This window comes from Trichechus manatus, unplaced genomic scaffold (assembly GCF_000243295.1).
Source record: "Trichechus manatus latirostris isolate Lorelei unplaced genomic scaffold, TriManLat1.0 scaffold00020, whole genome shotgun sequence".
NCBI classification, from domain to species: Eukaryota; Metazoa; Chordata; class Mammalia; order Sirenia; family Trichechidae; genus Trichechus; species Trichechus manatus.
Window position 1 is genome coordinate 15010232 of NW_004443956.1, and position 22696 is coordinate 15032927.

Sequence of the window (22696 nt, forward strand, 5' to 3'; positions counted from 1 at the left end):
TTTGTGTGGCCTTTCTAGCTATGGTCTTGTAACTCCCACCCAGGTGATTGAGTGGGACTGTGTGATAGGGTAATTGTGACCCACCAAGGGGATTGGTCAGTTTTGCCTTAAAAGAGAGCCAATTCCAGAGCTCAAGGGAGGAGCCCACCATCACCAAGGAAGGAGAGAGTCGGCAGCAGGAGATGGCGTGGTAGGCTTCCCGGCCCACGGAGAGAGGAAGCTGAGTGCCTTAGGGTGGAGACTGAGGGCCAGGGAGAGACGTGCCTGTCAGCACAGCAGAGGAGAGGCTATCCTGATGAAAGAACTGTATGCTGAGTGTTCTTGAGCCTAAATTGTAACTGTTACTTCCCTAAGAGACCCCATAATTATGAGTATGGTCTGTGAATTCTGTGTGGCCATTGCAATGAATTATTGAACCCAGTAGAGAGTGCTGTGGGAGGGACAGTTGGTGTCAGAATTGGTAGAGATCCCGAGAGAGGAGGCATGTCTGACCTCCACCTCATAGGAATCAGCCCTGGGCTGTTGATGTTGGTTCCCTTTCCCTCTTGTGAGGTTGGAGGAAGTCAGACGCCTCCCTCACGCCGGTTTTACGTTAACATTTAGTATATTTTTATTTAATCTTGTCGCCTATGTTTTTACATGATTTTATACTCAATTTTGTATCCCCCCCATTTTCTTTCACAGCTTTCATAACTCTCATTTTTATCTTTTTAGCATTTCCACTATTTGTAGACATTCAAGAACCACTATTTTTAGACATTCAAGAACCACTGTTTTTAGACATTTAATTTTGCTTCTAATTTCATGGGTTTGTAAGAGACAACGTAAAGTAACTTTTGCAGGTCCAGTATTCCCCCTTGTATTTAGAACATTTTTTATTAAAAAGAACTACCAACATGTAACTACGGGATTCAGAAGTATTAATAATTTATGCCCCTCACACTGCCATCAGCAATGTACAAGAGAGCCACTTTAGTTGAACCCTTGTCAGCATTCATTATCATCACTTTTGATTATTTAATAGATTAGAAATTTCAACTTACGTTTTTAATTGGCATTTTTGATAACTTTTTGACCCTAACCATTTTTTCACATATTGGTTATATTTCCTTTTTTTGTGAATTATTTGTTCATGCCCTGTTCTCTTTTACATACCAGTGTTTATTGTTTTACTTATTGCTGTGATTCCTAGGAACTCTTTATATGAACTCTTTAATATAATTAAGATAGGAAGAAGTATTTATTTGTCATCCTTGTACTAAATATTTTTTTCTCAGTTGATTTTTTTGGCCATTTTTTGAATATCTGTAACTTTTATGTAGTAAAATCTATTTCCCTTTGGTGCTTATATTTAATCCATACCCATCTGAGATTTATTTGTAATATAATTGGACACTGAACTTAAACCCAGAGAGCATCCAGAGAGCCGGGGTTTGTTGGATTCTTGTGGGTGCTGTGACTACAGGCTCCCTTTTTGCTTTACCTTTTAGATCCAGGTTTTTATTCTACTTTGTAAATTCACACACCAGTAGGGAGCTCTCAACTGGCAGGCAGGAAACAGTCCCTGAATGTACGTACTCATAACTTTTCATACGTTTTAAACTTCCTCTCTGGATACGTTTTTTTCCTCTTGTATTCAGTTTAAGTGTCTTGTTTATTAAGTTAACTTATTATTATGGTGCTTGTCTTCCTGTTCAAGGTGAGAAAAGCTTTGCAGGTCTCTTTAGGTTATCTCTTCTGGTGTGAAACACATTATTGATAGTAGCTACAACTGACGTTTGTTGAGAACTTTGCACGTGTGCGGACCTGTTCTGAGTATTTACGTGTATTTACTTATGTAGGGAATTCCCACCAGCAACCCTCTGAGGGCTATAGTAGTGTTCTTAGGCCCATTGTTCAGCTTGATAGAGTGTACTTTAAGAGATACATTGAAACCAGTATTGTTGGGATCTGCAGCTGTTACTCATGTGCTTTAAATGGAAGGAATCTAAAATAATAATTGCTAATTTTTATAGTGCTCTGTGCTGGGCATGTCACAGGTACTAACAAATTTAATCCTCTCCACCCCTTGAGGCAGGCACAGTAAAATAATGTACTGTTGATTAACTGTTAGATCCCTTATTTACAATATCCTTTTGAGTCTGATGTCATTTTTTCTTCTCCCAAGTTTTAAGATTGACTTTCTCTCCTAAGCAGGGAATATATTGATTCTAATCAGAATGACTGAAATTTACTCGAGCCGTATAGTTGAGCTTTGCACCAGTTCCTGCAGAGGAGTCTGAAGTAAAATACAGGCTCATTGGTAGCTAGAGTTTTTTGTTTGTTTGCATGCATCTGGCACAGAAGTAGAGAGGTACAAAAGGATCTCTAATGAAAGAGGCCTCCTTCCCACCTATTCTCTGCCTCCCAGGTCCCCCTTCTGGAGGCAACACTGTTACCAGTTAATTGTTTATCTTTCCAGAGATAATGGTATGCAGGCCTATAGCTTATAAATAAACTTTTACACAGATGGCAACAAACTGTACATACTGTTGTACACTTTTTTTAAATGGTTTTCATCAAAAATTGATACAAAAGAATATTTTTTAAAAAATGTATATAGTATAGAAGGAGCCCTGGTGGCACAAACAGTTAAGCCCTTGGCTGCTAACCAGAAGGTTGGGGTTCGAACCTACCCAGTGGCTGCATAAGAAAGACCTGGTGATCAGCTTCTGTAAAGATTACAGTCAAGAAAACATTACCGGGCAGTTCTGCTCTGTCACATGGGTTAGCCATGAGTTGAAAATGACTTGATGGCACCCAACAACAATATCGTATAGAGACACTTTCCTCTTTTTCATTTAACAGTGTATCATGGAGGTTGTTTCATAGTAGCACGTATAGAGCTGCCTCGTCCTTTTTAATACTTTGCTGCAAAATATTGTATTTTGTGGATGTAGTATTTATTTAATCAGTTCATTAGGTGGGCCTTTAGGTTGTTTCTGATCATCTACTACTTACGATGTTTTAAATGGGTCTCTTGCTTATAGATTTAATTTGATTTTGTTTTACGGTTTTAACTGAGAGACGTTTTATTTTTATAAGTGAGTTTCTCATTTATATTTGCTGATAATTTTCATAGTAATAACTCATTTTTATTGGGTACATACAGAGTGCCAGGTACTGCCCTAAGCACTTTACCTATTCCTCATTTAACCTTTGCGACTTGTGAGGTAGGTACTAGTTGCCACCGTCTTACTGATGAAGGAACAGGTGTAAGGAGATGAAATAACTCCCTGACCTTGTGAAATGGAAGGAAGGCTGGGATTTGACCCCAGTCAGTTTGATTCCAGAACTCTTTATTTTTAAAATTTTCTGGTATGGTATGCTGCTATATGATGTATGTTTGATCTTAATTCAGCTGTTTTATTTTATATTTTGTGTTTTTAATGCATTTTATTTATGTGTTAATCTTTCTAATGACAATCTTTTTTCTTTGTGTTGGGTGTGTGTTCTTGCTAATAATTTGAAAGGCTTGTCATTTGTTTCTACTCAGTGTGACTATAATTTTCTGTAACATATTTAGCCCTGTATTTGTTGAGGGGTGATTAACTACTTCCCACTGTGATCACTGGCCAAGTTGGTAAACTTCCACATTTTCTTACCTTCCCATCCTTTGCTCCACCACCTGCCTTTAATTAATTATGCTAATAAACCTACTTATTTTAATATTAACATTCACAACTTTGTGTGTACTAATGCCTCTGATACTTTATTTATCGGCTTTAAACAATATCCTTTGCTTCCATAAGAGGATGTCAGCCTTTACACCGACTCCTTCTTTCCACCTACACCTCCCAGCTTCATCTGATTTCTGCTGTTATAATTCTTAACTTCTACATTCTTTTCTATAACTATGATTGCTACAAAAGAAAAATTTTAGCCCTCCATCTTATTAAATGGTTTTATTGCTCACTGTGTCTTTTTGCTGTACTTCCTGCAGTCTTCTTGTTTGACCAACATTTTTCTCTAATAGTTAATTCACAAAGGGCTCATGGAGCAAAATTCTCCAAGTTCTTCTGTGTTTATAAATATTTTGTTTTTGCAGCATGCCTGATTGACAGTGTGGCCAGGTGTAAAATCCCTGGGTCATACCTTCCTGGTCTGCAGACTGAGCACTGCCCCAAGTGATCCAGTGTTACATGGAGCTGTGGGAGGCAAGCTGCATTTTCCCCCCATAAGGGTGATGTGGCCTTTTGGCCTATAGGCCCAGATAATTTTTATTTATTCGTTTTATTCTTTCTTTTATCCTGTGATTTCTTCCTGTTTGATAGTGGTTACTTTCAAATAGATATTTGAATTCTTAGAGATGTCTTTGGTCATGACTTTCATCTACTTTGCTTTTACATCTTTCTGGATGTATGTTGTTTTCTTTGTCTGGCATCTGTTTTTCCTGTTACCCTTCTCCTCTTTTTCTTTTTCTGTTTTTATATGATCTTTTAGCTGGTTTCTTTGTGTTCTTTGCTCATCTTTGGATGAGGTGAATTTTTCTTTCACTACCTGTATGATTCAGGTAAAGTTTTGTGAAACTCTGTTTCTGCCGTGGGGCCTTCTGCCTGGCACCTTGGCTGCGAAGATGCTGTATCTGATCCACCTCCGCTGTCAGATGAAGCTGGGAGGCCTCTGCAGCCAGCCTGACAAGGGTTTACTTACTTCGCTCTGAGAACTCTATAATCTGCATGAGATCAAAGCCATGGGTTTTCTCTTTCGGTGTCCTCGCTCACCTTGGTTGAATTTTCACTATCTTTGGCAGCTTGCTTCAGGTATATTGAGTTTCAGGGTGTTTAGATGTTTTGTTATGTTATTGGAGATAGAGTTTCCTTTTCAGGAACTTGTTCTCTTTCTTGTTTTGGGGTAGTTAACAGAAGAGTTCAGAGATGTCTTTACTTTGCCATCTTAAAACTTTATGACCCACAGCCAGATGTCTTTAATCATTTTGGGCATACTCTATCTGCAGAATGAGAGAGTTGTATAATAGGCCAGCTAACATGCTTTTAGATTAAACTTTTCATGGTTCTGATTTAATTACACGGAATATAGTGAATGTTTTCTTACAGACGGAACCTCCACTGAATACACCAGAAAATAGAGAATATCTTGCGGAAATCATGTTTGAATCATTTAATGTACCAGGACTCTACATTGCAGTTCAGGTAAAAACAAAGTTATTTTTATGATTCCCAAAGAATCTTAGCTATCTAGTAATGGAAGAAGTAGTAATTCCAAAGTTTCTCTGTTTTAAGATTGTGCAGTGGGTTTTTCAACGCCTTTTTCCGATTCCTCAACACATATATGCACATGTGCGTGCACACCCCCCCCCATTATTTGCACATACCTCACACATTATGCCATGCACATAACCCCTCATACACACCCCGAATCACACCACACACACACACCACACAGTATACCACATCCCCCACATACGCCCCCCATGCCTCCCACATACCCTACCCCCATACACCACACACACACACACCCCTACCCACTCCATACACCATCCACTCAACCCACATCATACCTCCACACACACCACACTGCCCACCCCCATAATCCATACCACACATATATGCATACACATACCCTCACATCATACCCCCCATCACACCCCCCACACGGCGCCCCACATTCCCTACCCCACTCTCTCTCTCACACACAGACTATACAACACCACATCACACTGCACACACAGGTACACACACTACTCCCTCCCCACACAGACACTCCTCCTTCCACACACGTACGGTTTATGTTTTAACTAAAATGCTGTAGAGCTCGTGTTCCATGATTCGTATTTTTATGTCTATAGTATTGGTATAGAATGTGTTTGACTCTGTCGTTTTACATACATTAAAGTATAATGTGTTTTTTCTGGGTGACAAGAAAGAGATGTAGATGTGATTCTCTTTTTGGTTCCTTTCACTTACTTCTGATGAGAAAAAAAAAAAAAGATACTGTAGAATCTGTGGAAGAACAAAATAAATGCCTTTAGAGGGTTTCCCGCCTTGTTGATTTGGGGCTCCTGTAAGTTCCCGTGTGCTTTCTTGCTTCTGAGAAACTCTGTGGGTCCATGAGTCTGCAGAACTTCTTTTAAAGTGTAGGATTTTTTTTTTTTTTAATTGATTTTGATTGTTGTTATATGTCTGCCAGCTTATATAAGGGAATTGATTGAAATTTCTGGGAACGAATGAGATGGGTATTTTCTAAAATATTTTTTGCATAATGCTAGTCCCTTGTGAGACAAAGGAGGAAGAGTTCCTTAGAAAAGTTAATTTGGGAGATGCTGCGTATGATAGCCTCCTGTTGGTGCATATTAGCATAGTAAAGACTGAGTATTCCTGCATTAAAGAAATCTGTTTATTCCAGCACTTCAAGATTTACTTAAACACAAACCCCACCCCCGAGTTATCTGCATTCCATGGAATTGGGAGATACTTTAGAGGAATCTGGACTAGTGGTTCTCAGAGCAGTCTGTGCATCAAGTTTGCCTGCATAGTGCTTTTTAAAAATACAAATTCTCAGGCTTCATTCTAGATTAGGGTTTTCAACCCCAGTGCCTTGGGCTGGATAGTTCTTTGTTGTAGGAGGCTGTCCTGTGCATTGTGGGATGCTTAGCACTTCCTCCAGGTGTGGCAGTTAAAAATGTCTCCAGATGTTGCCAAATGTCCCCTGAGGGCAATGTTGCCCCTAGTCCAGTGCCGCTTCCCTCGACCTACCAGGTTAGAGTTTCTGGATGTGAGGCCTAGTAATCTGTATTTCTGTAAACTCCACAAGTGATTCATTTTATTGCAACCATTTTGTGGATCCACTTTGGGAACCAATAGGTTAGATATTATTAAAATCTTCTGATAATAAAATGAGGAGAAGGTATCACTCACTGGTTTTTATTTTTAGAACTTTAGATTTCTTTATTGAAAGTTTGACCCCGGGAGTTCAAGTGCATTACATTTGTGTGTTAGTTGTCCAAGATGGGATTGAAATTTTGGGGAAAAGATGGAGGATAGGGAAGGGAAATAGGGTCTCAGACTTGTTATTAGATGAGAAGGAGTTTATGATTGAACCTGAGAACAAACTGGTAAAATCCTCCTTAAACATTTCCCTGTGTGCTGACGGCATCGATGTCTGTGCTGCAGGCAGTGCTGGCCTTGGCGGCTTCGTGGACGTCCCGACAGGTTGGAGAGCGCACACTAACAGGGACAGTCATTGACAGTGGTGACGGAGTCACCCACATCATCCCAGTAGTAAGTACAATACTCAGTACTTAATACCTGGTTTGAGACAAGGAAAGAGTTTTAAAAACACCTTTCTATAATTAAAATACTACTGTTTAAGTAATAGTTGCACTTAAAAAAGGTAGCAAGATTTTTTTAAGTCTAGCTGGTGGTGCAGTGGTTAAGAGCCACAGCTGCCGACCAAGAGGTCGGCAGTTCAAGTCCACCAGCTGCTTCCTGGAAATCCTGTGGGGCAGTTGTACTCTGTCCTGTAGGGTTGCTGTGAGTTGGAATCAACTTGCCGGCAGTGGGTTTTGGGTATGTGATGGAGAGAGAGAGATGGCCAGCATCCATGGCTTTAGCAGTTTTAATCTCATGGCGGTAGGTTTCCCCATCCAGAGTATCAACAGTCATTTGGCATCTCCAGGGCCCTAGCTGATTCCCATTGGTGTGACACCATCAAGAACATGTTTTTTGCCTATAATTCTGAGCTGTTGGGAGATAGACATCATTTTGGATATCAGATTTATAGGTACAGTGCATGACCACTTGAGGGATTATTTCTGTGTTCTGTGAAAAGATGTGAATGGCTTTAACCATCTTATGCTTTAGAGAAATTGCTTCTTGTTTTTTTAGTTTATTTAAGAGCCAAGAAGGAGAGAGTGTACATTTTGACTTGTAGAAGGCTCTGCAATACCAGCTTTTGGTTTTAATTTTGAAAATACCAGAGAAGTAATTCCTAAATCAGGCTTAGAGAGCCCTCTATATTTTTCTTTTTGTTTCATGAATTATTTAAAATTTGTTTTTTTTTTGAAAATTAATTGAAACTCTACTGAGGAGTATACAGTAGGAATTCAGACTTGCTCTCATTTCTGATCCTCATCTCTCCAGACTCCCTTCTTAGGGACATCTACTGCTACTAGTTATTTTATGTATATTACAGATATGTTTTATGAATATACAAGTATGTGTGTTTGTACCTCCTTTCTAAAATGCAAATTAGGGTTTTTAAAAATTACTCGTTTACTTTAATTGGAAAAATAGTCACCGTTTCATTTTAAAAGTTGAAGGAAGTATGTACTAATATACTAATGTTTTAATTCCTTAAAGGTCAGGAATCATAGCAATAGAAATGTATACCTATAGTCAGGAAGAAAAATAGCCAATCTACTACCCAGCTCACCTAGCCAATCCTTACGCCTTGCCAGCGTGTCCTTTGTACTGGGATAAGGAGAGGCAGCAAAGGAGTGAATGATTTCCGGAAAAGTGTTTTCTATGCTTTAAGCTCCCTTCAGTCCAGTCTCAAAGCATTCACTCCTCTTCAGGATCACTGAGAAGTGTTAATGCCAACTGATACATAATACTCACTGAAAAATTCAGGCCCTGACTTCTCTCTGAGGCATCCTCAAGAAGCAAAGCAAAGAGACCAAGATAAGCTGCTGTGGGCCCCCGCGCTGCTTCACCTTTGAAGATTTCTTTGCCTATGCCGTTGCCTGTTTAGGGGGACAAAAGAAAACATTTCATATGAGGGACAGGCCCAAAGAGAAAATCCATTTGTTTTTAAACTATGTCTTAGCTTATTTCCCCCCTGATTTTATAAGTTACATTTGTTATAAAAAATGTGGGTAAGATAGAGAAGTAAGAAGAAAATAAATTACCCAGAAATCACCCAGAGAACCACATTATAATTTTAGTTGTATAATTATCCAAGCCTTTTCTCTTAAACACCACACAAATACATTTTAAGCAAAATTGGCGTATTTTATATCTGGTTTTATATACTAATTATTTCCAATAGTCCTAAAGTTATATTTTGCATACTAATTTAACCCTAATTTTTTTCTTGTATGGTTAAATATTCTGGGGAAAAAATTTAGTAACTACCTAATAGCCTGTCATATGTATATATCGCAATTTACTTGTTCATTTTCCTATTGGGACATTTAGGTTGTTTCAGTGTTTTTAAAGCTGTGATGAAGCTGATGCTTATTTAACACTGATTGAATTAACTTTAGAAAATGTTATATGTAATACTTAGAATATAATAATTGTGACTAATTTATGTATTTTTATGGATTTAAGTTGATCTTTACTGTATTTATCTTTTATCTTCATTTTAAAGTATTTTACAAAGAACTTGGACTCTGCAGAAAGGCCAAAGCTTGTTTTGCTTCTAGAAATTAGGTACATTAGAAAAAAATAAGAAAGGTATTTATTAACTTGTCCTCACAACTCAACTGGTAACTAAACGTGTAGCGTGTAATTATTAGAATTAATACATTTATAAAACTGAAGTTAGCGTTTCACTTCCGTTCTTGTCTGCCTCATTTGGATGTTGTGGCACGGAAGCCCGAGCTATCATATGAAACCTGGGTGTGTGACTCACCTCCTATCTGGTGAGGTTGTGGTAGGTAGGCAGCTCTCCACCTCTGACCATGAGAGCCCCGCCCCTGCAGAGTAGAGCAAGCTGAATATGTGTGAGGACTGTGGCTTCCGTGTCCAGCGTGTACCCACGTTAAGGCTGATGAGGGAGCCTCAGACGCAATGCTGCATCCGTAGCTTCTCACCCAGTGCTGCTGTGGTTGTAAGAGCTCTTGGTGCATTCTGGGCTTGACTGCGGTCGGTGCTATGGGTCAGCTACAGATGGCTGGCTGAGGTGTTTGCCCCAGCTCCTTTCCTGGCCCTGCACAGACGAGGTCTCTACCAGCTCAAGGAGGCAGGCAGAGTAAGAGGATCTGCTCACAGGAGAGATTTGCTCTCTGAATACTGACCAGTGCTTTTCTTCAAATAGCAGAATGGTTAGGCTAACTTAAAACAATTAATCCTTAAAATACAAATCTTACTCCAATAAATGTTGCCGCTGATTGAGTACTTAGCATATGCCAAAAAACTGTGCTAAGTGCTTGACACACAATCTTTCATTTAGTCTATATGATAAGCCCCCATATCTCAAATGAGAGTACTGAAGCTGTAGCATGTCAACAGACATGTCAGCGGTCACTCAGCTGACACACGTGGAGCCAGCGTTTGAATCCAGGTCTCTAGAATCTAAGGCATGGGTGCTTAACCAAATTGTTGATTTTTAAATATAAGTAGATTTGTAGTTAGTTTAGCACTTGGCAGATTTTCTCCTTTTTGTTAGCAGGGAAAAAAACAAAACAACTATTGGATTCACTGTTCTAACACAGACGCCTTAACTTTTTGGAAAGGGACTATCCTATGTAGTTTTCTTTTCACATTCCTAATGAAAACATCATTTTGGTAGCTTACATAGTCTCAGGTTATTGGAATAATTTTGAATTTTAAATATGAATGGAATTGCATTTGCAGCTGTTTTAAAAGACCTGCAGTGCTGAGTCTGCATGGAGTGGGGACGCAGTGCATGCTTGTTGATGAGGCAGGTGGGGCAGGGTGGGAGGGTGGGGCAGGAAGCCTTGTGAGTCGATGTTGGTCTGAACTGGGGTTACTCATACGGGTTGTTCTGACTCCTCTTCTCCCCTAGGCAGAAGGTTATGTAATTGGAAGCTGCATCAAACACATCCCAATTGCGGGTAGAGATATTACATATTTCATTCAACAGCTGCTAAGGGACAGGGAGGTGGGAATTCCTCCTGAGCAATCGCTGGAGACTGCGAAAGCCATCAAGGTAAAAACAGACGTCAAACTGGCTGGTTTGGGGCGAGCTCTGAGTGGTGTTTGGGACACTTCCCCGGTAGGCCATTATCCCTTCTCCCACCTTCCTTCCCATGAATGTGTATCTTGATTTACCATTTGAGTTAAGTTGGATGAGAGACTTAAAACTTAACTCTTCTTAAAGCTTATGCTCCTAAACATAAGCATAAACACTCTACTGAGGTTTCAAAGTTAGTATTTAACTGTAAATGAGAACAGCTTGATAACCAGCATTGAGTACAAGTATATATGGGACAGCATCATTTAATTAGAGCCTGATTAGCTAGAACCTTCAATTAACTGAAAGTTTCCTCCACCTCTGCCTCCATGCTTAGAAGAAGGAGACAAGCAGCAGCAGCAGTGACTGTCAGGAATCTCGTGAAATCAGCCAGTATTCAAGTGTGGTTCCATGCCCTGAGAACTACAGTTCAGAATCATGCCATTCCAGGATCCAGAATCATTAAACAAAATCAACTTGTATTTTCTAGACTTTAGTTACTATGCTGGAGAACTTACAGGAAGTTTTAGAATTTAATAAGATTAGAAATAAAATGGCTGATTGGTTCTTAAAATAATCCACTTGACCTGCTCTGACAGTTTAGCTTTTATTATTACACCGTACATGGCAGTTCACAGACCCTTTTAAAGGAATTTTCCTATTCAGCTTGCAAAATCTGGACAAATTATTTTTTTATTAAAATATAGAAAAATCCCTACTAATCCAAGGATGATAATTATGTAGATGAAGAGGGAAGGATTTTGGTTTTGGAGAAGAATTTAAGTGTAGGAGTGTAACACATGACATTGAGCTTCTCCTTTTTCATAGAACACGTAGTTTCTGAGATGTACAGGAGTATAAGGGATACTTGTCCAACCTCCCTCTTTTCCTCACTACTTTCTTCCCATCTAAACACCTAGTAACTGAGGCTGATCTTAGCCAAGTGGTGGTTAACCTTGAGGTGTGTATAGTCAGTGGGTTAACACTGTCCTGTCCTGGAGTATTTGGATGGCCAAATAGAATTTATTAATCCAAAAGAAGTGCTGAGAGTATGTGAGTAGGTGCATGGGAGGTGGACATTGCTTCTTGTCTTTTCTGTGCAGCTACCTTGCTCCATTTCAGCAAGGTAGACAATGAATAAAAAGTATGGAATCTGTATTCATTTATTTTATTCAATGAATATTAAGTGCCTGCTGTGTGCCAGGTTCAAAGTAATAACTAAGACAGACAAGGTTACACCACTGAAGATCTTACATGCTAGTTAGGGGAGATAAAGAGCAGATGATAAAAAAGCAAAGATAAGTAGATGATGGAACAGAGGAGGGTGGAGGGGGTGATGGTGAAGGGAGGCCTCTCAGCAGACATCAAGGTTGAGAAGGAGCCAGCCAAGAGCATTCTAGGCAGAGGGAGTAGCAAGTGTAAGGGCCTGGGCAGGAATGAAGCTCATGTGTTCAAGGAGCAGTATGCGGCCAGTGGCTGGAGTCCATGCTAAGAGGGAGAAGGCACAGATGAGGCTGGAGAGAGATCAGTGGTCTTGTGTGGGCCATGGTGAGAAGTCTGGATTTCCTTCTAAGTGCAGTGGGATGCCACTGGAGAATTTGAAGCAGGGAAGTGACACCATCTGATAAGGTTTAAAAAGATCCCTCTCAGTGTGTAGTGGAAAACAGATCAGGGGAGAGGGGAGGAACTAGGTGTGGAAATGGTGAGCCACATAGGAAGTGATGGTGGCTTGGACTAGGTGTGATGGTGGAGAGAAGTAGGTGGCTTTAAGAAATATTTTGCAAGAAGAACTCATGGGCAGGACTTGCTGATGGATTGGAAGTTGCAGATAAAGCAAAGCATCAAAGATGATTTCCAAATTTTGCATGACACCCTTGATGAAAGGGACTTTTTAGGACAGGGTGCGTTGGTGCAGGTAGGGTCTCCTGTAGGTAGGGTGGCCACCTGTCCTGGTTGATCTGAGACTAGGGGTTGCAGGTATATGGGACTTTCAGTGCTGAAATTGAGAGTCTCAGGCAAATTGGAACGAGTTGGCCACTGTGCAAGCTGCAAGTCCTTCCACTTTGGGGGAAGCTTCCAGAAGTATCATAAGGGTTTTTGCTGTACACTAAGATGTTACTCAAGGCTTCTCTTCCTCCTTTCCTTGCCTTCTTTCAGTGAGAGAAAAATTTTGATATTTGACCCAAGCTCCTTTGCCACCTGAAACTCTTATTACAAATGTAGATCAGAATTAAATCTTTCCTTACTGCCTTTGAGGGGTAAATCTGTTGAATCTTCTTTTTTTCAGCAAAGATCCCTGAATATCCTTACTAATAAGGTTAATTTTCTGATCTGCAAGTTGGGTATTTATTTACGTTCTTCACTAGGATCTGGGTTCTAGTCCTGTCCCTGACATGTTATTTGGGGTGTTCAGGGTATGACATCATCTGTTTCCAGCTGTAAGGATTGGGAGTAAAATAGACTTTTAAACTCTCCAAATGGACTGCCCTGAGCCTGTTGCGTGAGTTAGCCCTGCTGTTTGTTTCTTACCTCCCTTCTGTCTGTAAGGAGGAGGCCCTGGACAGAGTGGTTTAGAGTTACCCCTGCATTGTGTTTCTAATGGGTTGTCTCTTGTGGTCATGAGGAGGCATTAGGTTGCGTGTGTCTTAATACAGCAGCGTAACTTCAGAGCTTTCAGATTAACACTGCTACACTCCATCCAGCTTTCGTTGAGGCATTTCATACCGTCAGTTCAGTGAGTTGAGATACTATGAGAACTCGACCAGACCTCTAGGACAGCTTTCTGTTTTTGTGTCCAATTCTGGTAGATTTAAAGTTGTATTGATTGACCCATTCTCTCTCTCTATTACCAGGGAATGCAGGGTCATGTAACAATTCTAGTCCATCAATTTTATAATTCTACTAGAGTATGTCAGACATAGCCAGAAGATAGTATTAGAATATGCTTCAGGCCTCTAAGAAACTTTAAACTTAATACAAAAACACTTTTCAAAGGTCTTTGAGGGAGCCATTCATTCCAAATTTGTGTTGGGCTCCAGTTGTGTGCCAGACACCGGGCTGGGCACTGAACAAACCCACGTGGCTCTCGCTCACAGGAAGTTTGCATTCAGAAGCCAGCTAACGAGGCTGCTTTCCTGAAGTTAGCTCTGAGGACAGGTGATAAACCCAAAGATCATCTAAAACCTCTGGTATCGTCACGTACTCAGGAAACATTGACACTTCGGAGGCTGGCTGTTTGTTGGTGCCAAGGTCAAAGCTACTGGCCGGTTCTCTTGTAGCTGCAGTATACTGGCGACTCCTGTCCTCCTGCCTCACTCCCCTTTTTCTTTTTTCCATGGTACTTACCACCCTATAGCATAGAGTGTGAGCTCTGCGGGGTAGTCCCGGGGCAGGGATCTGGGTCTGTTTGGTTCACTTGTGTATTCCAAGTGCTGAGGTACTCAGTAAGCATTTGTTGATTGAATGACTTAGAACACTGATCAACAAGGTGTACAGTGTCTAGGCAGACCACTGGAGCAGAGTGACCGTGCTGTGTCAGACTCCACCCTAGGGGAGGGCAGATTGATGGTGAGCACTCCCTCAGTGTCCAGAAAACATCTTCGGCTCTCAGATGCTGATACCCAGAGAAGCAAGCAGCAGGAAGGGCTACCACATGTACCACATCACAGCATAGGTCTACACTGGGCCAGAAAGTGACAACAGGGAGGGGCCTGGGGAGCCTAAGAGGAATTTTGAAAAACTAAATAGAGACAGAATATAGACACTTTAAAACACTATTTCAGATAACATGGCAACAAAATTAGATAGACTAAGGCTGAAATAGTCAAGTTACAAAGAAAGCAGACTTAAATGTCCCAAATCAAAGCATAGTCATGTCTGATACGAAAGACTGATAAAATGTGAGGCTTGATAGGCCACCCACACACTGGAGTTATGGGGTGGGGGCAGGGCATGGCTTCAGAGTGTGTCTGATGCATGTGGGTACTGTGTGTTTGTCAGAGGGAGGAGACTGTGGGTAGTTGCTAATGCCTGGTGAACTCTGTGTGTGTGTATATGCAGGAGAAATACTGTTACATATGCCCTGATATAGTGAGGGAATTTGCCAAGTATGATGTGGATCCCCAGAAATGGATCAAACAGTACACAGGTATCAATGCAGTCAACCAGAAGAAGTTCATTATAGATGTCGGTTATGAAAGATTTCTTGGACCTGAAATTTTCTTTCATCCAGAGGTAAGCTGTTCCTTTTTGGGGGGGAGGGTGTTAAAGTATGGTGCCTGTGGAGCAATACTGCCACCTAGTGTGAATAAAGAGCAGTTTTCAATAAAGGTAAAATCAGAAAGTTGGCTGTTATCTTTCAGTAAGGCTACTTGCCTGCTCATTTGAATCGCTGCAAACTTTTACAGACACTCGCCTCACCCCTGTGTGCTGTGATTGTTTGATTTGGTTCATCTCTCCATAAACTTGATTATTTGCTTAAGTAGTAGTATGGATTGATTATACTGATTATAGCAGGGGTGGTGAGGAAGAATTTTTAGGAGCAGTAGAAGATAACTGAATTGAACTTAATCTCAAAGGGGAAGCACATGCTAATAGGACAACTTTCAAGGACTATTGGAAGAAAGTTGCCTCTGCATAACAGTAGGATAGCTTATAACCTTTCCATCTTTTGTGATTGGCCTTTCTAATCCCGATTTTCAACCCAGGACAGCTGTCCTGCTTGTGTTCCCTGCTACAAGTTAGGTAAAGTTTAGATCTGAAGGCTGGACTCCATGATTTAGAGGGTCTCAAGAATTACAGACTTCATGACTTTAACTAGTAGTCACAAAGAATTATTACCTTTGCAGAACGCAGTAGTTAAGAGGCAGCATTTTAAGGTTTAAATACAAGGCATTGTATTTGCATTTTGGGATTATTTTCCTGCCTCATCCAGTTTGTATTCAGTAGGAGGTTACAAACTGCTGTTTATTTTTAGAGGTGTGTGTGACTATTTTACACAGGGAAATGACTCAAATTGTATGCCTTACTAGTGGTCTAGTAATAATCCTGCTCACTCACTCATGCTTTTGATGTTATTGAGTTAAAATCGTCATGAAGCTGACAGATGTCCCGTGCACAGCTGGTGAACACTGGGTGTTAAATTCTTCTTCCCCCAAGACTGTTGTACATTAAAGCTTTCCTTGATTTTTAAAACATACTTCAAATGTCATGTAATTGAATTATTTATACTTTAGTTTATTTCACTTATAGAATTGAATCTAAAGCTTTTTACTTAGTGACATGCTTGTTATGCTGATTGTTTCATTTTCAAGCCAACATCAAACAAAACGCTCCTCTTTCCCTGCCTGTTAGCCCAGGTTTACATTAACCTTTTACTGAGCGAGTTTTAAAATTCTTTTATCCTGGCTACTTTTTGTTATAATATTAATGCTTCATTAGTGATACTGGTATGTTTGTCATTCCATCTCACATGCATCATACACATGCTTTTTATAAGCTCTTAATGGAGTGATTCACCCTGTATTCATAACACAGGACTGGCCTGTCTCTGTTACTATTAGATGTTCTTCCTTCACTAAACCCACACATTTCATGTCTTGAGGGGACATATGTACCATTACTCTATGCACGCGTAGTCAGATGGGATTAATTCCATTCCAATATGAAGTTTGTGCATGTTTTTTTTAAAGTTATAGTAAATTCTCTGTTTGTTAAAGTTCCTCTTTAAAAAGAATTTTTGTTTTGTCCTATTTGAGAGAAATGTGTAATGTTTCTTTTATATTTATATAAAATTTAGTTTGCCAACCCCGACTTTATGGAATCCATTTCGGACGTGGTTGATGAAGTAATACAAAACTGCCCTATTGATGTACGTCGTCCGCTGTATAAGGTATAAACTGCTTGGGTAAGGTACTTTGACTTCATTCCAAAATTAAAGGCCCATGATTCCTAGAGTAGCCTATTAATGTCAATCTGCAAATGTTACTATTTCACCTTTTGTTTTATAGGAATTGTTAGAGGCCAGTATAATTTTAAAAGATTTTATTTGGAAGATAGATGGCTTAAATGTTTGGCCATATGACTCCATTAACTAGAGGTATTTAATTTAAGCATTGTAATATCCTTTATTCTTGTCTGGCAAGCTATCTTTTAAACTGAACAATTTTAGCCATACTTACATGTTGATTGAGTGATAAAGGGATGTTTTCCCTCATGCTTTCCATGGATTCCATCGGTCTAGTTTCAGTGCATATTTAGGTTCAGTGCCAAGTGTGGCGTTGCCAGATAGAAGGTAGAGACAGAAATGGAACAGTCAAATAGAAAATTCCCCTGTCATGTATTTTTAAAGAAATTCTTTGATTGTGTAGAATTGTGAAAACTTGAAATGAGAAGAATCTAGTTCATGTAGTTATTAAATAAAATGAAATACTGCTGATCACTAAATATTGAGGGCAGAAGGTGGTGGTCAGCTAGTTTCCTTCACCTTTAGTTAGCTTTTGCTTGCATGAGTCATGTTATCAGCACCCGTGACTTCATCTTACCTTATTCAAACCCGGGTAGCTGAATTTTAAAGAGGAGAAAATCAGGCTTGACATGGGGACTCAATAAATTTTGTTACATCTATACCATGGACTCCTATGTAGCCTTTAAAAAGAATGAAGTAAATCAATGCAAATTCAGATGAAAAGATGTCATAGTATATAGTTACATGAAAAGAGCAGGTTAAATATTTTACAGTATTTTTTTATAACAATATGGTTTGCATATGTGTAAGAAAAGGTTTTGAGTGATATATACTAAAGTCTTAAATGAAATATCTGGGGGCAGGATGATAGATGACTTATTTTCCATTTTATGTTTTAAAATGGTTTGAAATTTTATAGTTAACAGATGTGACTCTTATAATTAGAAAAAATGTCCCTATATAGATAATTTTTATCAGTGAAAACAAATTATAATTCTGTTTTTATTCGTTGTATATCCTTAATGAAACACCACCCCCCCCTCCCCCAAATAAAAAGTACTAAGAAAGGGACACTAAAAAGAGACTGGAGTATGAAAGTTAAATAAAATGTCCTGGCTTGTCCTCCACACTTCTAAAATCCCAGTTTATATTAGCTGTGTCTTCTTGGCAAGGAAAGTAAGGAACAAGTGTACACTTCTTAGTCTTAATCTCCTTGTAAAGGAAATGAAACATCTGCTAACAGTTACAGATTGCCCATGATGAGGTGAGATTTTTCTCATTTGACAGTTTGGTTCACGTATCTCAGTGGAGTTTATAGAATTCTTGAGGTAGAGATGGACTTGGAGAGCACACAGGTTGAGCCTTCTGTTTAAGTAGACAATGACACTGAGCGCCAGAGATGGGAAAAGATGGCAAAAAGTAGAGGCCCCTGGCTGAAATGGAGCAAAATTGATCTTAGACTTGTTTTGGTCCTGCTCTATCTTTGTCTTAGGACAAGTTCCTTAACCTCACTGATTTGAAAAGGTAGGATTGGGTAAGCTAACACAATGACTGCATTGTTCAAGAGAAGACGAGACTCTGTCTTTACTTCTATTATGCCACTTGTGCAAGGTCATCTTAAAGAATCCTTGTCTGTCCTCTTGCCCTACGTAGGGGATCTGCGCCTTCTTGTCTAGCTAGTAATTTCACTGTGATGACATTTTTAGTAATGAAATTATTAAGTTGTTAAATAATACCATGCTAAATGCTAAAACAAAACAAGATAGTATGTACTAACCCTGAACTCAAGGAAGCTTCTAAATTAATGAGACAAGGCATACATGAGAACATATGGCATACAATGGGGACATGCACTGACATATAAATCACTGTATCCAATGTAAAGCAAATGAGGCAGTGGTTGTATATTGTGTTTGATATCTAAACCTGGAAAGAGTCATTAGAGAGAAGAAGGATTAAAAGTGGGGAGGGAATAGGGTTTATAAAGAAGAGGAGAAAAGTGTAGGTTTTGGGCACTAGGAATGAGAATATCTTCTGCAGAGGATGCTGAGTAAGGTGACTTTGGCCCCTCACCACTCTAGAGATCTAGCCTTAGATTTCCATCTACTTTCTGTGCGTTTCTAGCTGACTATCCTGGCGTCACCTGAAAAGAAATATGTATATAAAATAGGGTTACTATGAGTCAGAATCGACTGGATGGCAATGGATTTGTTTTTGTTTCTGTTTTTTTAACTACTGTGTGTCTACTAATTTTAGCACTCTTCTCCCAGTCTCCAGAGTCGATCCCAACTCATAGCAACCTTACAGGACAGAGTAGAACTGCCCCATAGGGTTTCCAAGGAGCGACTGGACTAGAAATGTTGGGATATGTCAAAAACAACTGCAAAGTGGTCAGATACTAATGATACTAGCGGTGTTACCCAGTGTCATTAGATGACATGGAGTACTAGTAGTGACAATGATCTCATCAGAGTCATTCTTACAGTGGATGTGCAATAAAGAGTAGGTAAGGGGCACTGGTCATCTGCTGTCCCTGGATTTAAAATAATTATATTGGACAATGAAAGATGTGTGAGTTGGCAGTTGTGGATTACTTAGCTAAAGGAGGTGAGAACGGAACCCAGTGTAGAAAAGGTCAGGAATAATAGGATGAAGGAGCCAAAGTGAAAATATCTTCTTAGAAGGTATTGGGTTTGGATGAAGATCAGTAAAGGTCTTTACTTGACAGATATGTGGACATTTAATCCAATTACTTGCATTTTAAAAATCTTAGCTTTCTATCAATCCTACTTAGAAAGTAGGAGAAAGTGTTTAAACTTCTAAATGTATTATTTTTTTGGAGGGGTTGATTTTTTTCAAGCATTTCATTATTAAAATTTTTAAACATACAAAAAAAGTTGAAGGAATTGTACAATGAATCCACCAGTTTGATTCTACAATTAACCAAAGAAGTCATGTGCTCTAGACAGTACAGCCACAAGACAGTCAGTGACAGCATCCATGGCCTTCCTTATTGGATGTGTGCCAAGAGCAAAGAAATAATCCTTTACTATTAAGCCACAGAGATTTCATGGTTGATTTTTCCACAGTATGTTCCAGCCTACCCTAAGTGAAAGCTGGACAATGATTAAGGAAGACTGAAGAATTGATGCCTTTGAATTATGGTGTTGGCACATGACATCTTTGGTCCCCACTGCAGAGGTGGAGGCAGTGGGTATGTCCCTCCCACTCTCGTCCCAGGGCTGTGGCTATGGGCTGGGGGATGGGGGAGTGTGCAAAGGAACGTTTGATGGGTGCCACAGTCTCTGCTAATGGCCACCAGTATGGGGCCTTTTTTCCAACAAGGGGATTGGTGAGTGAATTGGAGTTTAATATAACGTGAAGGCCTGAAAATGTTTTTTTCCCCCATAGGTTAGCCAACTTTTCCTATAAAGGTCCTGACAGTAAATATTTTCAGCTTTGTAGGCCATGTAGTCTGTTTTGCATCTTCTCACTTCTGCTGAAGCAGCCATAGACAGTATGTACACAACTAGGAGTGACTGTGCTCCTATAAAACTTTATTTATAAAAACAGCCAGACAACCTGTTTTAGACGCTTGAGCAGTTATTTATGAAAGCCTAATTTTAATATTTTCCAGATGTGATCTATGATAGTTACTTGCTGACTCTCATTCAAGCTGTGTTTGTAAAGGTGTGTCCCGGTCAGTTTAGCAGCAGTTCACTGTTGCTCTTGATAAAAGACTTAATAAAAGCTTTATTTTTGGACTTTTTTCACTTCAGGGGCTTATGGCTCCTGCCACTACAGCCCATGGCAGAGCAAACCTCAGGCAGGGCTTCTGCCCATCCAGTTTCTGGAGACTGCTGAGCCCATTTCCTGGGCCCATTTGCGCTGCTCCCTCTTGGGAATAAGGCCTCTTCTGGAGCAAGGGTCTTGGGCAGCAGCAAAGCTTCCTTGTTCGAGTTCTCACTTGCTTAGTATATTCCCTGTTCTTCTCCCTCTCTCCTCCCTTTCTAACTCCCACTCCTTAGTCTGGAAGAGAACTTACCATGAAAAAGAATCCTGCTATCTCAACTTCTGTGTTAGTGAAATGAACAGATATATGGGTTTGTGGGCTTTTTTCCTTTTTCATAATTCCAAAACATTCTTCCAGTCAGGAGATACATATTACAACTCCTTCCACAGAACACATAAACATCTTTCTCTGAGTAGCTGAGCCTTTAAATGTCTTTAGATAGCACATGATTCCTTTCTAGTCATATTATTACTTTATCATTCCCTTCTCTGTTAACTGATGTTTCTTCCTGCCTGCTGGGCCCAGGCACCTACTGTAGGCTTAACAAGTGCTCAGTAGACCAATAAAGAAGTAGAACACATTTCCTGTGACAAGGAAGGTCACGGTTAAAAAGAGGAAGTCACACAGCTGTTGAGCACTGATCGGTTTCCGCACAGGTGAGATGCCCTTTCCTCTAAAAAGGTAGGTGCTGGGAAGGTCTGTCCCTTGCTGGATTCCTGACACATCTGCCGCCCATGCTGCTAATTTTTCAGTCCCCACAGCTGAGGTTGCCAAGTTCACCAGAGTAGACCTGCACAGACCCAACCAGGAAGAGTTTTTGAGTCATATACTTGGTGTTCTGAAGATCTGTTACTTAGCTTCAAAGGAGGTTGTCTGTCCCTCCTCTGCCAAGCTATGCTAATAATAATCAACATAAGGCCAATTCCCAAAATGTGAAGATAACTCATATCCCCACTTTCCCATTTCTCCATTATCCTGACGCCAGCCATTTTCTCTCTCTGACCCTAACCACCCAGACCTGGGTCTCCACAAGTTAGGACTCTGTCCTTCTAGTCCTGCCAAATAGGCAAATGCCAGCCTCTCTTCTGGCTCTCACTGCCCCTGGTGGGTTCAGTCATTCAGTAGAATGACTCACAGAACTCACAGAGACCACCTGTACTTACCCATTTACTAACTAGAAAGGATACAAGCAAAGACGCATCCGGTACAGACAGGGAGAGGTCCTGAGGCGAGGCCTCCAGCCCCCAGAGATATACCATCCTCTCCTGTGCATGGATGTTCTCGTCACACTCCAGGAAGCCACAAAAGAGGAAGCTCCAAGGTCCAGGGTCCCTTAATCATTGGGACTGCAATGCACATGCATGACCCAACGAATATGCGTGATTGACTGCATCATGCAGCCCTCTGTTCCTGAGGTTTGTTGCCGAGTGATGAGTTGGGGCTCTCAGCTCATTTGCCCATGTTTAAGTGTTGCCTGGCTATTTTAGAAAAACAAGGACACCTTGATTGCTTGAGAAATTCCAAGAAATTTCCAGAAACTGGAGACAAAGCCAAACCTGGTTCTTTGTCCCACAAAAGCCTTCTCATAGAGGTGAGACTCGTAGGTCAGGGCGTATTCTATTTTTCCAGACTTAGAGTCACCATAGCCAATAGTGGAGTTTATATCATGAAGCAGAGAGGAGGTGGCTTACTTTAGGCTCCGCTGAAGATAATTAAGACCTTTCCTGGTCATGAAACCTTAAGCAGGCTGAGACAGAAAGAATGGAGACAGTGGGAGAATGAGAGCAAAAGGTGGTTTTGTCATGTAAGAAAGTTTGTCTCTAAAAGAGCCAAAAAAAAAAAAAAAAAACTTAGGCCAAGTCAATAATATGTCTAGTTTTTATTTTAGTCTGGCTAATGGGAAGAAGCGTGCTTACATGACTTCTGTTCCACCTGTAAATGTGACAGGGAGGACAGATGTGTGAGCCATGTCTCAGTAGGTCTGTGACTTCGCCACAGGCCACTGTAATTACAAGGAA

The 22696-nt window shown here is 40.2% G+C and overlaps 1 protein-coding gene across 3 annotated transcripts in view; it reads left to right on the forward strand.

Annotated features, from left to right (window-relative positions):
* ACTR3B (actin related protein 3B) overlaps positions 1-22696 on the forward strand; it is a 125807-nt gene that overhangs the window by 68325 nt on the left and 34786 nt on the right. The window contains exons 5-10 of one of the 3 annotated variants that reach the window (XM_023727971.1): positions 5097-5192; positions 7173-7280; positions 10753-10896; positions 14980-15153; positions 16718-16810; positions 16929-17885. In XM_023727971.1, coding sequence (XP_023583739.1) covers positions 5097-5192; positions 7173-7280; positions 10753-10896; positions 14980-15153; positions 16718-16810; positions 16929-17015 — 702 coding nt within the window. In that variant the 3' untranslated portion in view covers positions 17016-17885. Of the gene's footprint in view, positions 1-5096; positions 5193-7172; positions 7281-10752; positions 10897-14979; positions 15154-16717; positions 16826-16928; positions 17886-22696 lie in introns of those variants that run through there. The other 2 variants (XM_023727973.1, XM_023727972.1) reach the window with 2 other exon arrangements.